At 40.6% G+C, this 15,990-nt stretch overlaps 1 protein-coding gene across 1 annotated transcript in view; it reads left to right on the forward strand.

Annotated features, from left to right (window-relative positions):
- HYDIN (HYDIN axonemal central pair apparatus protein) overlaps nt 1-15,990 on the forward strand; it is a 347,975-nt gene that overhangs the window by 180,164 nt on the left and 151,821 nt on the right. Inside the window, 3 exon segments of the mRNA XM_069548980.1 lie at nt 6,758-6,996; nt 11,217-11,490; nt 13,614-13,757. Coding sequence (XP_069405081.1) covers nt 6,758-6,996; nt 11,217-11,490; nt 13,614-13,757 — 657 coding nt within the window.

Consider the following 15,990-nt stretch of genomic DNA (forward strand, 5'->3'; position numbering starts at 1 on the left):
GACAGTAGGCTGAACCCACAAGGTTGTTGTAGCAGACAGTGGCTTATAGTTCACTATGCCTGTCCTCCTTTCCTCTTGAACCAGAGCAGGTGACGTTTCCCAGCCTCCTCTGGAGTTAAGTGTGGCTGCATGACGGAGCTCTGGCCAGTGGAAGTGAGCAGGAGTGATCTGTGCCACTTCGAGGCTTGGTACATAAAATCTTGGCCTATGACCCTCCATTCTCTTTGTTTCTTATTGGCTGGGCAGATGTCAGTCAGTGTCCAGACTGCCAAAGAAGCCATGAATTAAACATGACGTTGTCTATTTAGCTGGGGCTCGTGAATGCCTGAATGGAACAGAAACCCATCCTCACTCCTGCCAGCAACTGGAATGCATGTGAACAGGAATAATAATAAAATAAATGGCTTTTTTTTAAAGCCATTGAGTATCAAGGGTCTTTCCTTTATAGCAGTTGACATTACTTTGTCTAAAATAATCACCTAAACAGACTACTGTGTGTCTTTCAAAGTCAATCTGGACATTAAAATTCTGAAAGACCTCTAGAAATGTGAAAGATTACATCAAATGTTGTCTTTTTATTGTTCTATAGGAGATCAAGCAATTAAATATCTAACTTATTAGCAATTGTATTTCAGCAATTTTTCCTTTCACTGGCTCTATAAACAAGTCCCTGTATTCTCTTTGGAACCAGCTGTATTATTTTACTAATTTTCTCATTAAAGAGATAAAGAAATCTTTGACAAAATAAAATAAAAGCCCAGAATCAAAAGACTGAAAATAAAACAAGTAGTTCTAAGTAAGGAGAAGAGCTGGTTGATTGTGTACCTCAGACTGAAAATGATATGTCAAAGACTCCTATGTACAATAATAAAAACTCCAATGAAATGAAGCTATAATGACTCATTTAAAAGCATCTATCTGCATTTATAGCTCTTTCGAACTCACTTTTGTGTTATTTCCTATGGTTAATATGTTAGAAGTGAAAGTCGCTCAGTCATGTCCAACTCTTTGTGACCCCATGGACTATACAGTCCATGGAATTCTCCTGGCCAGAGTACTGGAGTAGGTTTCCCTTCTCCAGGGGATATTCCCAACCCAGGGATTGAACCCAGGTCTCCCACATTGCAGGCAGATTCTTTACCATCTGAGCCACCAGGGAAGCCCAATATGTTAGAAGGTATTAGTATTTGCACTTTGGGACTGTGTCTTGGTTCAGGCTACTATAACAAAGTACCAGTAGGCTGGATGGCTTATAAACTACCAAAATTTATTTCTGTAGCGTGGTTGAGTTCTGTCAAGGGCCCTCTTCCACCCCAGGGACTCATAACTTGTCACTGTATCCTCAGAGTGGAGGAGATAAAGTAAATCTTTCACGACTCTTGTGCTGTGCTGTGCTTAATTGCTCAGTCATGTCTGACTCTGCAACCCCATAGACTGTAGCCCACTAGGCTTCTCTGTCCATGGGGATTCTCCAGGCAAGAATACTGGAGTGGATTGCCACGCCCTCCTCCAGGGTTCAAGACTAAGGATGACAGTGATCTGGTTCATGAGCCCCACCTCCTGATACCATCATACTGAGGAGAGGGTCTCAACATTAATTTAGGGGGAAACACAAAACATTCAGTTCATAACATTCCATCTTGGCTCCTCCAAACTGATGTCCTTTTCACATGAAAAATAAGTTCATTCCATCCCAACAGCCTTAACTTGTTCTAGTATCACCTCTAAGGTCCAGAGTCTTGTCTATCAACTAAATCAGGTATGAATAAGACTCAGAGTACATTCATCCTAAGGTAAAATTCCTCTCTAGCTGTGCACCTCTGAAACCAAGCAAGTTAACCAAGCAAGTGCTTTGGGGGCTATTTAGATGAAATGGATATATTGTGCATATGAGAACGGCATGGGTTTGGGGGCTCTGGGGCAGAATGTCAGAGACTGGATGTTCATATTCCTCCAAAATTCATATTTGAAACTCTCTCCTCTGATGTGTTGGTGTTAGGAGGTGAGGCCTTTGGGAGGTAATTATGATTAGATGAGATCATAAGAGTCCTCAGGACGGGATTAGTCCCCTGCTGCTGCTGCTGCTGCTAAGTCGCTTCAGTCGTGTCCAACTCTGTGCAACCCCATAGACAGCAGCCCACCAGGCTCCCCGGTCCCTGGGATTCTCCAGGCAAGAACACTGGAGTGGGTTGCCATTTCCTTCTCCAATGCATGAAAGTAAAAAGTGAAAGGGAAGTCACTCAGTCGTGTCCGACTCTTAGCAACCCCATGGACTGCAGCCTACCCGGCTCCTCCATCCATGGGATATTCTAGGCAAGAGTATCCTAGAGTGGGATGCCATTGCCTTTTCCGGATTAGTCCCCTAATAAGGGTCAAAAGAGAGCTACTTCCTCTGCTCTCTCTCCACTGTGTGAGGACACAAGGAAAAAGCCAACAGTCTTCAGTCTGGAAGAGGGCTCTCCGGAGAACTCAACCACACTGGCACCCTGATCTTGAATTTAGTCTTTGGAATTGTGAGAAATAAATTTCGGTGGTTTATAAGTCACCCAGTCAGTCTATGTACTTTGTTATAGCAGCCCCAGCTGACTAAGACAGATACTGATGCTGAGAATGGAGTGCCGCTGTAACAAATACCTACAAATATGACTGTGGTTTTGGAACTGGGAAATGGATTGAAGCTATGAGTTTTTTGTTTTGTTTTGTTTTCTTAAATTTTGTATTGAAGTGTGTATGTTTGTGTGTGTGTATTCTATTTTGGATTCTTTTCCTTTATAGATTATCGCATAACATTCAGTATAGTTCCCTGCGCTATGCAGTAGGTCCTTTCTGGTTATCTCTTTAAAAAAAAAATTTATTGGAGTGTAATTGATTGATAATCTTGTGTAGCTTCTGCTGTACAGCATAGTAAATCAGTTATACATGTAAGAGTTTTGAAGTTCATGCTAGAATAAGCCTACATTGCTGTGACTGGGCTATCAGACACTGTTTTTTGAAAACTGGATACATTAAGAAGTTACAAAGAAGTTATTTCTTTGAGCCTAAACATGAGTAAAATATAGTGATATTCAATCATGTAGTTTATCTTACCAGTAATAATTGATCTATAATCTCCAAAATTAAATTTATGAGAATTATTATTTTTGTTACTAATATTTTAGGATAAAATTATGTAAAAGTACAAGTCAATTTTATGGAAAGACAGACTTTGCTTACTATTTTCTTAATATTAAAAGTATTTCACTGGGGCTAATTTACTATGAGGAGAAAAGTTTAAAAATTTTGGAGAAATAGTTTGTCATACAAACATCAGCATTTCTTTTGGCAAGTGTTCTGAATAGAGATAATTAGCGTACAAATATCTTATCTTAGTAGTTTATCTAGTGTGGTATTTAATGTTTGTTTTCTTTTCTATCTATGTCTTTAGAGATGTCCCATATTAAAAGGTTACAAATAATAATAGGACTCATGACTTAGAGTTAAATCTATAATCTCCATTAATACTAAAATTAAAATTTTCTCATCATTCTTCTACATCATCTTTATAAACAATTTATAATCTTGAGAACTGTTCTTCTTTGCTTCATTTAGTTTATTCGAATTTTTAAACGCAATTTATTAGTTCCCATGCAGACTTGCAAGCCAAGAGAAAATTTAATTAGCGTTCTGATCTGTGAAATAGGATTTTCCTCAGCTGTTAATTGGGAAGTTGGCATTTGGGTTTAAATATTAGATTCTCCTTATTTAAGTACCTGTGACCCTGTTCCCAAGAGGGTGACCATTCAGGGCCCACTGACCAAATCCAGTCTCTGAGTTTACACTGGGGCTAGACGTACCTTATGGTGACGTTCCAAGGCACTGTCATCCTACAAGATTCTGCCTACTGAAATGTCTAACTCTTGCCTGCAAATTGCAAAATACATTCTTCTTATCTACAACGAACATCAATCAGTACAACTCTATTCCAAACCCAGGAGATTTCTAATCTGTAACTTCACATTGAGCCTCAGCCCTCATGGAGCTACATGTGTTTTTACATTTCTCTTTTTCCTTTTGCGAAGAGAAATACACCATAGACATTAAATAGAGGAAGGATAACTTTGGACTGGAATGCTCTCTCGAATCCAGCCCTAGAGTATAGTTTACGTTTGTTTTTAAATTGTTGTTTTCTTCTGTCTGCTTTTTTAAAAGAGAGCTTATTCTGAGCTTCCTTACTCAGAAGAGTACAGGGAGCCAAGGAAGATTCATGAGGGGATAATCAGACTCTTCTTCAGTGGAGTGGAAAGCTTGATTTTGCCACTCCATTATTACCCTGGAAGTTTTGAAATGATCTCTACATCTTTTCTGTTTTCAGCCTTTTCCCAATGCATTGTTAGTCACTGTTAAATATTTTCTATGAATATTTATGCATATAAATATTTCTGAGTAACTTTTTTCTCAAAACAAAACAGTACTGTTAGAATTAATTTAAATAATATAACAATCAAAATAGGGATATGGTGCTTTGTATTAATTTTGAGATACTGTTTACATGTAAAATGAGAGTAGAACAAATTGAATTTTATTAAGCAATGGCATAATATAGTTAAGGATCACAGTCTCTGATAATTAAGCTCAATTTCATATGTAAACAGAAAAGAAAATGTGTCTGGAAATTCATCATACAAAGAATTTCAATATCTTCTGCTCCAAAAATGCAGCTTGTTCTTTATATTTCCCTGAGACACTTGCACCGTAGCCTCCTTCTGACTTGCATTTTTGTTTTGCATGGTCGTCTCTCTGAATGTCATTATCATCAGCTTCCTGGGGGCAGAAACTGTGCTTTTGGACACTTTCGTGTCGCAAAGCGTCAGACACGACTGAGCGACTGAACTGAACAATATCTGGACCTCAGAACCACTGAGCATGTATTTGCTGTATGCACTTAAAAAGTATTTGCTTTTAAGTACATATAAAACAATTTGCTTATCAAATTTGCAGATGACTGGGAAGGATGAGGAAAAGTAGCTAATAAATTGAATGTCATAATCAGAATTTTAAAAGATCTCAAAAGGCTGAAAAATGTATAAAAAGAGAAGTAAATAATAAAACTGAATTCAAAAAACTCTGAAATTAAAATATGCTAGATGTGTTTAGCAGTGAATTATATGCAGCTGAAGAAGGAATTATTGAACTGGAAGACAGCTCAGAGGAAATCATCCAAAATGAAGCATAGGGGGAAAAAGGATGGAAAATGCAGATGAAGCCTGTGAGGACACACTAGGAAAGTCATACCCACATATAATGGAGTAATATAAAGAAAGAAGAAAGAATGAGGCAGAAACTGTAGTTAAACACATAATTGCTGAGAATTTTTCAGAAATAAAGATACCAAACCACAGATTCTGGAAGGGTAGCAAATTCCAAGCAGGGTATACAAATAAACTCATAACTGGACACGCTGTGGTGAAACTGCACCATAATTAATCAAATACAAAGAGAAAAGTCTTAAAAGCAGCTTAGGAAGGTAGATTAACACTAAAGACACAGAGTTTATATTTTTAAATAAGATGCTTATAGCTTGAGTCATTTTTTAAATTATTATTATTTGACACATTAGCCAAATTTTCAACTTACTTTGGAGCCATAAGAGGTTTTCTTCTTAAGATGGAGATGTAATTTGAAGGGCTGTTAAACAAAAGAGGGAGATTCAATTTGTCCTATTTAGCTCCAAGGGAGTGGACCAAATACCAGTATATGGAAGGTCAAAAACAAACAGGTCTCTGCTTAGTGTAAGGAAGACATGCCAGATATTATGGATTGTTAAAAAACAGGGATACATTACCTTAGTTGATAAATGAGTTCTCTGACATCACAGGATTTGATTAAAAGGCAGATATATGAGTTCATCTAACAAATATTTATTAAGCATCTACTATGTACCACGCATAATTATAGATACAAGAACAACTATAACAAAAGAGACGAAAACCCCTTCTACAGAGGGTGTATATTGTAGTGCAAGGACAGCAGGATAATGATAAGTCATCCATGTCCTATGTTAGAAGATGTTTAAAAACGGAGCAGGGTAAAAGTATAAGGAGTACTGGAGGGGGAAGGTTCTCAACTTAAAATGTGACGGTAAGTGTAAGCTTCATTGCAAAGTGTTGTTCAGTCAAAGACCTTGGGGAGGAGAGAGACTGAGCTATGAGGATCTAAGCAGTGAAAGGGAACACATTGGTGGGAGTCACTTCCAGCTCTATTACTTAGTCCTGTAACATGTTTTAAAATAAGTTTGAAATTCTATTGATTATTTTGAAATAATAGAAACCAAGATGATTTTTACATTGTTTTTATTAATGAAAGCTGTTCACCCCTACTAGAACATCACGGAAACTTTGCACTTGAAAAACATTTCTTTTAAAAATTCCAAATTCCAGGAAGGATTTTGTACCTTCTGTTGGTGTCTCAGAATTTGAAGATTAGAGCAGATAATTAGTATAAGTTTGTTAGAGAGCTGAGCTGTCATCTTATGAAAAAGATGTAAAGAATCTTCACAGAGCATTCAAACATAGAATTGTAGGTTTGCTCTTCAGAATCATATTGCTTTTTGAAAAAAGAAAAGCCAACAAACACCCAGCTGCTTTGATTCAAAAAAATAATGTCTGTCTCTGATGTTGAATTCTGCAGCGCCAGGCATCTGAAGTATGGAGGGCTTTGACATGTGCAGAATGAAAAGCCAAGAATATCTTCACAGTTAACTTGTAGTCTTGTTTTACAGGCACACAAAAAGTCCCTTTGGACCATTGAGCCCAAGGAAGGCATGGTTCCCCCGGAAAGTGATGTCAAACTGACACTGACTGCCAACCTGAACGACATACTGACATTCAAAGACACAGTCGTTTTGGACATTGAGAATAGCAACACCTACCGAATTCCTGTCCAGGCTTCAGGAGTTGGCTCCACCATTGTTTCAGATAAGCCCTTTGCACCAGAACTCAATTTGGGAGCACACTTTAGGTAAAGAAATATCATGGACCAATTTTTATACATATCATATATATTGCATAAGCTGAGCACTACTTCTACTTCAGAAACTTATTTTTAAGTAAACAGAACTAGCCTCCTCATCTTCACTTTCCTTCCTCCAGGTGGTTCATCAGCCACAAGGAGACATTTTCTAGTCTTAGTTTGGTTACTGCAAGCTGTGTCCCTCTGCGCTAGAGAAGAGATGGTTTGTAGGAAGGGTGTTCTTCTCTAAAACTTAGAGTAGATTCTCTGTGACAGATTTAGAATCTCAACCATGATTTCTCTTCCTTGATTTCAATACATTGCTAACTTCTCTCCATGAAAGTAGAAAATAAAGATGCAACCTAGTGATAACATAAATAGAATATAACTAGGAAGGTAAAAATATATTGCAAATGTATCTTTTCAGGTATTGCAAAGCCAGTGATTTTTTCCTGTATCATGTCCTCTGCTTGCCTCCTTATCATAGCACCAGCAATTGAAATAATTGTGGTTGGCTTCACCTGATCACTCAGGAAAAGCCAGAGAGCCTAGATATTTAAATAACAGGTGGTACAGTATAGATACCTCTGAGCAGAATGATGTAAATGTAACTCTTAAAATGTGTGGGGTTTGAATATTAACCATGGAGGGTATGTGTGGGAATTTGTTCATGGTTCCTCACAAGAGTCACATGTTGTCACTAGTTGACTCTCAGGAGCCAGCTAAATTGGTGCCTGTTTGTTTCAATACTGTGAACAGATGTCAAAGGTATGCTCTTGCCTTTTGGTCTGATGCCCTGAAACCAAGATGGACACACTGCATTAAGAGAAGGTGTTCCTGACAAAATAATATTAGGAGCCATCTCCTCCTGTCCATTAACCATAAGCCAGGGCATTTTGTCATTGCGTACCATGCCTCTGTTTGCAGATTTCTTTGTTAAGTGCATTCAGATATAATTATAGAAAACATTATACTGCAAACCAGACTTAATTACATGTTCTCCTTAATCAACAAATAGTGTCAAATACCTGAGAAATATGTATGCAGGTCAAGAAACAACAGTTAGAACCAGACATGGAACAACAGACTGGTTCCAAATTGGGAAAGGAGTACATCAAAGCTGTATATTGTCACCCTACTTATTTAACTTATATGCAGAGTACATCATGAGAAATGCCAGACTGAATGAAGCACAAGCTGGAATCAATATTACTGTGAGAAATATCAATAACCTCAGATCCACAGATGACACCACCCTTATGGCAGAAAACAAAGAGAAACTAAAGAGCCTCTTGATGAAAGTGAAAGAGGAGAGTGAAAATGCTGGCTTAAAACTCAACGTTCAAAAACCTAAGATTATGGCATCTGGTCCCATCACCTCATGGCAAATAGGTGGGGAAACGATGGAAACAGTGACAACTTTAGTTTCTTGGGCTCCAAAATCACTGCAGATGGTAATTGCAGCCATGAAGTAGAAAAACGCTTGCTTCTTAGAAGAAAAACTATGACCAACCTAGACAGCATATTAAAAAGCAGAGACATTACTTGGCTGACAAAGATCTGTCTAGTCAAAGCTATGGTTTTTACAGTAGTTATGTATAGATGTGAGAGTTGGACTATAAAGAAAGCTGAGCGCTGAAGAATTGATGCTTTTGAACTGTGGTGTTGGAGAAGACTCCTGAGAGTCCCTTGGACTGCAAGGAGATCCAACCATTCCATCCTAAAGGAAATCAGTCCTGAATATTCATTGGAAGAACTGATGCTGAAGCTGAAACCCAGTACTTTGGCCACCTGATATGAAGAACTGACTCACTGGAAAAGACCCTGATGCTGGGAAAGATTGAAGGTGGAAGAAGGGGATGACAGAGAATGAGATGGTTGAATGGTGTCACCAACTCGATGGACATGAGTTTGAGCAAGCTCCAGGAGTTGGTGAAGGACAGGGAAGCCTGGCATGCTATAGTCCATGGGGTCACAAGGAGTTGGACATGACTGAGTGACTGAAATGAACTGAGCCCCAAAAGATATTCTGACACTTGCCTAGAATTGAAGGGTTAGCTGATAGTTTTCTATGAAAACAGAAGCAACCTGTAGCTTTTAAGTGCCAATTTCTGCTCTGCCTAAACTCTACTGTCCTTCTTTTTGACATAAAATCTTGATGCCAGCAATCTGCAGAAGAGTCATCAAAAGCGAAGGTGGGAAAACTACAGCCCATTGCCTGCTTCTATAAATAAAGTGTCATTGGACATATTTTCAGGGCAGAAATAGAGAAGCAGATATAGAGAACAGACTTGTGGACATAGTGGGAGAAGGAGAGGGTGGGACAAAGTGGAAGAGTAGTATTGAAACACATTCAATACCATATGTGAGACAGCTGGCTAGTGGGAAGATGCTGTACAATGTAGGAAGCTCACCCCAGTGCTCTGTGACCACCTAGTGGGATGGGATGGGGTGGGGGCTGAGAGGGAGGCTCAGGAGGGAGGGGACATATGTATACTATGGCTGATGCGTGTTGTTATATAGCAGAAACCAACATAACATTGTAAAGCAATTATCCTCAGATTAAAAATAAATTTTAAAAAATAGTGTTATTGGAACACAACCATGGCTATTCATGTACATGTATCTTCTACAGCTTCTTTGACACTGCAGTGGAGAGTAGAGTAGTTGTAATGGACCACAAGGCCCAAAAGGTCTAAAATATTTATTATTCAGTCCCTTACTGGAAACATTTGCCAACTTTTGGGGCATGAGATCTAAAGAAATATCCAGATGCCACCTTTTCTGATGGCATATTTTTGAACAACAACTTTCAGTTTTCAGAGCTTCTGTTTCTTGGTCAATAAAATGGGAGTAAATATGCTTATTATTACGGGGTTGCTGTGATGGTTAAAAGATATACTGTGAATAAGTGACAGAGACCCTACCTAGTTTATGGTATTTATTACTTGTTATTTCCCCAAAAGTGTACTTTTAGCCATGAAGTCTAACTACAAAGTAAAGACTCCAATGAGGAAGCCCTGTTGGACATATATTTAGGTAAAAATGGTTGTACCTGACAACTGGCACTCATTTTTTTATCAAGGTTCAGCTTGCTTATTAGATATGACATCTTTCCAAAAAAGGGACAGATGAGATGAAAACTGAAAGTCCCTCAAAATTAAAAATAAATTTTAAAAGTCCTGAGATGAGTTTTTCCCCGAAAAGAATATTTTAAAATAAGCTTATAATCAGTTAAAAAAAAAAACACTCAAAAACACATATAAACCACCTCCAAGGTCTTATAAATCCCTGTAGCTCACAAAAAAACAAGACAATAAAGAGGTACTTTATTTGTGGAACAGATGAATGAATAAGTGAATGGAATAGTAGCATCTTTAAAGCACGTGAGTCTAAGAAAAATGACCAGGCTGGCTGGTGTTCTGATCTATTACAATCTCCTTGACTGTAAGGCTTAGAGCATGTTTTTTCTCTCTTTTAACTTCCCTTCAAATTGAGTCCATCACAAGGCATTTTACTGGTCACTAGAAGTTTTCTCAACACAATTTGAAATAAGCTTCTCTTCCAGGAGGTATTTTACTTTCACTCCTCAGAACGGTTTCTTGCAGATGAAAGTGGTTTCCACACGATCTGTGTCTTTGTGTTCTGTGGTGGCTTCTCCTGATGAGAAAGACTGAGGACGGAGCCACTTTCCACAACCCCTTCCCTGGTGATGGCAACTCAGGGACTACTAATGACCCTGTGAGTAGGTGCTGCATCGTCCTGCTACTGTGGCAGCTCCTAATAGCATCACTGGTTAGCCTTTCTTTGGAAGGAATGATGCTAAAGCTGAAACTCCAGTACTTTGGCCACCTCATGCGAAGAGTTGACTCATTGGAAAAGACTCTGATGCTGGGAGGGATTGAGGGCAGGAGGAGAAGGGGACGACCGAGGATGAGATGCCTGGATGGCATCACGGACTTGATGGATGTGAGTCTGAGTGAACTCCGGGAGTTGGTGATGGACAGGGAGGCCTGGCGTGCTGCGATTCATGGGGTCGCAAAGAGTCGGACACGACTGAGCGACTGAACTTAGCCTTTCTACGTTACCAAAAAAAAAAAAAAAAAATACTGATGTCTATTTTTTTGCTCACTTTTTAAGTACTTCTAGAGGGATAAATCCCAAGGGTGTAGAGCTGAACAGAGCAACCCACAGGGAAGTCCTGTGAATCCCTCCCTTCTCTTTTCCAGCCTGGACACCTATTACTACCACTTCAAGTTGACCAACAAGGGACGTCGGGCCCAACAGTTATTCTGGATGAATGAAGATTTCTGTCCCCGAGAAAAGTTGAGCAAGAGGAGACAGGCCAAGAAGGATCGTGCTAAGAGCCAGCCCCAGGTCCAGTGCTGCCAGGCACCCAGAGAGCCTCATGGCCCCGTGTTTCAGCTCCACCCCGTCAGGATGGAGCTGTCCCCAGGCCAGACGATCGATGTGATACTCGAAGGCTATTCTTCCACTCCCAGGGTAAGAGGACGCCGTGTTTAGAAGCTGTTATGCTCCTAAATAAATCTTTGCTCTGTTTCTTAGGTGAGTCTCTTGACATTTATCTGAAGGAAGGCTATGGTTTCTCAAGGACTGCATACAGCTCTGTGTTACCATGGCAGCACCCATTCCGTTCAAGGTTCAGCACTGTGGAGTTTTCCGTTTGTTTCTGCAGCTACTGTGAACCCAATCTTAAAATGCCATTTAAAGCAGGTTCTCATCCCCAGAGTCAACAAAGCCAGTAGGTCTCTGGTAGAAGGACAACCAGCGTTCAGCCAAAGCTAAGCCCCTTATTAACACTTAGTAGTATTCACTTAATATTTATTTTTAAAAATGTTTTTGTAGTCACTCTTGGCTGCCTCTCCTATCCAGGTATTGGAATGTCTTCACTTCCTTTCCTCTCAGCCTGAGTTGAAAGATTCACATTTATAATCATCACCTTTTATGTAAGGATAAAACAGCCGCATTTATCTTCAGCTCTGATGTTCTGCTATTATTCACATTATCACCATTCTGCTAAAGACATTTAGGCAGATCGAACCATGTGTCTGTTTATTCTTATCACCTCATGGAGGTTAGAAACCATCAAAAACATAAAAATCTGAAATCATTTATAAGCCTCTTCACAAAGACGGACTTTGTGAATGAGAAACGGTGGTTACCTGAGCTTCTGCTCATGTTACCGAATTAGGATGCGATGCTGAACTTTCTCCTCATGCAAAAGGAAACAGTAATAAGTTGTCTCCTAGCAGATGAGGTGGGAAATCTGGTCCACTGCTTAGCTCCTCTGGGGTCACAAGGTCACTTTGTTTCACTTAAATTGTTTCTTCACAGAATATTTTCAGGTAAAACACATCTTCAATTTTTAAAAGACAGTTATTTCCCATGGTGGCGTGTATAATGTGTTCTTTCTCTCTGTTATTGAGGAATTCAGCCACCTTTCACTGAGTATGTACACACGACAGACACCACAGTAGGCACTGGGGATGCAAAGATGAATAGAATGCAGCCCCTCAGCTCAACACTGACGGCCCATTGCAGGAACAGGTTTACAGTGTCATTATCAGGTGCTGACTATTTTTAAAGCCATTAAATCTGAGCTACTGGGGTTCTGAATTCAGGAATAGCCTTACTAAAAGCTTTGCTGAATGTTCTTCCAAGTTCTGCTACATAAATGAGATGAGTCTTGAATTCATTAACATCTGAAACCTTAGCCAGTCTTCAAAAAAGGCTATTCATGACATAAATTCCTTTCTACTTTATAAAAATCTAGGCTTCTTGGGTCCAAAGACGTATTAGTTACCATATATGATTTTTAAATATTCAAATAGGTAAGGCAAAATTCTTCCAGTCAGTTTCCAGCTAGCTTGGTAAGAAATTGTGTAACTACCGTTGAACTCTAAGCCTGTGAAGATTTTTTTTTTAACTGAAGTGTAGTTGATTTACAATGTTGTGTTAGCTTCAGGTGTACAGCACAGTGATAGCCCGTGAAGGATCTTTATCTGCCTCATCCATCACTGTTTTGTGTATCCAGTCCCTAACAGCTCCAATGCATAATAGATCTTCCATAAACATACTGGATGAACTGGATGTAAATTGATTGTGCCCTCAGGGACAGTCAGAAGTACACACAGGATCCACCCTGGCCGTATCTAACCAATGAGACTTTAACTGTGAGAGACCCCTCCCTGACATGCACTGCTCAGAAAACTGCTCTTCCCTGGTGTCCCCAGGCAAGTAGTTGAGAATGTTTGCTGATGGTTGGAGAAGGCAATGGCACCCCACTCCAGTACTCTTGCCTGGAAAATCCCATGGACGGAGGAGCCTGGTAGGCTGCAGTCCATGGGGTCGCTAAAAGTCGGACACGACTGAGCGACTTCACTTTCACTTTTCACTTTCATGCATTGGAGAAGGAAATGGCAACCCACTCCAGTGTTCCTGCCTGGAGAATCCCAGGGACAGCGGAGCCTGGTGGGCTGCCGTCTGTGGGGTCACACAGAGTCGGACACCACTGAGGTGACTTAGCAGTAGCAGCAGCTGATGGTTGAGCATTAAGTGTCCTGAACTATGGAGGGTCCACAAATGCTGGTATATCTTGTCCGCAGGTAGTCAAAGAAAAGCTGGTGTGCCACACCATCATTGGGACACAAAAGGGGAAGAGCCTGGTGATGACCGTGAGCATCATCTGTGAGTTTGTGGCGCCGTTCATCCAGCTCTCCACCAAGCAGCTCGTTTACCGACTGGAGAAGGTCAGTGAGGCTGTGCAGTGGAGGGCCGGGCACTCTCCAGCCAGGGGTCCACATGTTCACACTTTCATGTAGGAAACTAAATCAATGGGAATCCTGTTAGACCCACACCCCACAAGTGTTTTTTCAACTTCAGAGGACAGTACACATTCAACTAAAAATTCCTAATCTAAGCCTACATTCCTTTGAAAGGTGAATTGCCATGGAAATTCTATTTCCATCATTTCTGATGTATAAGACCAAAATGAAGGGATATTCTGTGCACTGAAAATGCATTTCAGTCCATCATTTATTCTACATAGGTAAAATTGACATCATAGTACAGAAATGGTTGGAGAAGAATTTTTGATAATTAAAGTAACCAGTTAGAATAGCTACCCATTTTTGATTGGTATGTACTGGGCATCGAGCCATTCATTACACACATTTCCCAGGTGTCCCTCACAACAATCTATGTGGGAAAGTCTGATATCTTTCCTGTGATATACAGGAGGAAACTGAGAGACCAACTATTTTATCGATCGCCTAATACTGCTTGAAAATCACTGACTTAAACTATTTGATTCACATTCTTTAATTCATGTGCTTATACCTGTGTAAGACTTCATGTGCCATTAAGAGTGAGCAGTAAGTGGAGGAGGCCCAGGACAAGGAAGAGATTGCTGCTCAGGGCAGGGGGCAGGCATGGTTGCAAGGAGAGGGAGATATCACAGCAGGACTCAGCCTACTCCTAGGCAGGTTTCCAGCAGAAAATTATTTACTATTCAAAACAGGTATGTGTGGAGCATCTCTGAGTCGAGGGCTGTGTTGGTGCTGAAAATCTGACATAGTCAAAGCTGAGACACTGGTTGCGGTTACAGACTGTAAGCAAACTATGAAAATGTAATTGTTTAAATGGCAGTCCCAAACAGTACTATGGAGAAAAGACACAAGGCGCAGTGAGAGCATGTGTCAGGAGACATGACCTTATTTGTGCATGAGGTCACAGATGACTTCCTTGAGCAAACACCTCAAGTTGGAACTTGAAAAACAGCAGTCTGGTGATGAGAGAGGGGGAGAGAATTGTAAGGAACAGCACATGCAAAGGGCCTGAGCCAGGAAAGAGCTTGGTCAACATAAAAAAGCTGGAAGTCCACCTTCAGTTCAGTTCAGTTCAGTCACTCAGTCATGTCCGACTCTTTGTGACCCCATGAATCGCAGCACGCCAGGCCTCCCTGTCCATCACCAACTCCCGGAGTTCACTCAGACTTGTGTTCATCGAGTCAGTGATGCCATCCAGCCATCTCATCCTCGGTCTTCCCCTTCTCCTCCTGCCCCTAATCCCTCCCAGCATCAGAGTCTTTTCCAATAAGTCAACTCTTCGCATGAGGTGGCCAAAGTACGGGAGTTTCAGCTTTAGCATCATTCCTTCCAAAGAAATCCCAGGGTTGATCTCCTTTAGAATGGACTGGTTGGATCTCCTTGCAGTCCAAGGGACTCTCAAGAGTCTTCTCCAACACCACAGTTCAAAAGCATCAATTCTTCAGTGCTCAGCCTTCTTCACAGTCCAACTCTCACATCCATACATGACCACAGGAAAAACCATAGCCTTGACTAGACGGACCTTAGTCGGCAAAGTAACGTCTCTGCTTTTGAATTTGCTATCTAGGTTGGTCGTAACTTTTCTTCCAAGAAGTAAGCGTCTTTTAATTTCATGGCTGCAATCACCATCTGCGGTGATTTTGGAGCCCCCCAAAATTATGCCAAGAATGACAATGAAGTCCATCTGGAGAAGTGGGCAGGGGCCAGATGTGTGTGGCACGACTGGGACGTGTGTTGTGAACTTTGGGTTTTGGTCTGGGTGACCATTGGAGGGCTTTGGGGAAGGGATTGACATGGTCAGATGTATTCATTGAAACAGGCCACTGAGTGGAATATGTATCCAGACCTACTGTGTGCCAGGCCCTGTGTTGGGTCATAGAAATACAACAGTGAGTAGTCCCTCCCTGATGAACCTCACAGTCAACAGGGAAGACCAAGCCTTAAGGAAGATCCCACAGGTATGATCTGTGCTGTCACACGAAAGGTCTGGGTGTGGTAGTGTCTACCCAGGTCGTGAGGGAACCAACCAGGATTCCTTTTATTAACAGAGGCTTGAAGGAGAGTGTTCAGAATCATTTGTTCTAGTAGTGTGCTCTGTAAGATTGTTCATATTAAATAAATACCTGTTAGAACACCCACCATGGATAAGGTGCTC

This window comes from Ovis canadensis, chromosome 14, assembly GCF_042477335.2.
Source record: "Ovis canadensis isolate MfBH-ARS-UI-01 breed Bighorn chromosome 14, ARS-UI_OviCan_v2, whole genome shotgun sequence".
NCBI lineage: Eukaryota > Metazoa > Chordata > Mammalia > Artiodactyla > Bovidae > Ovis > Ovis canadensis.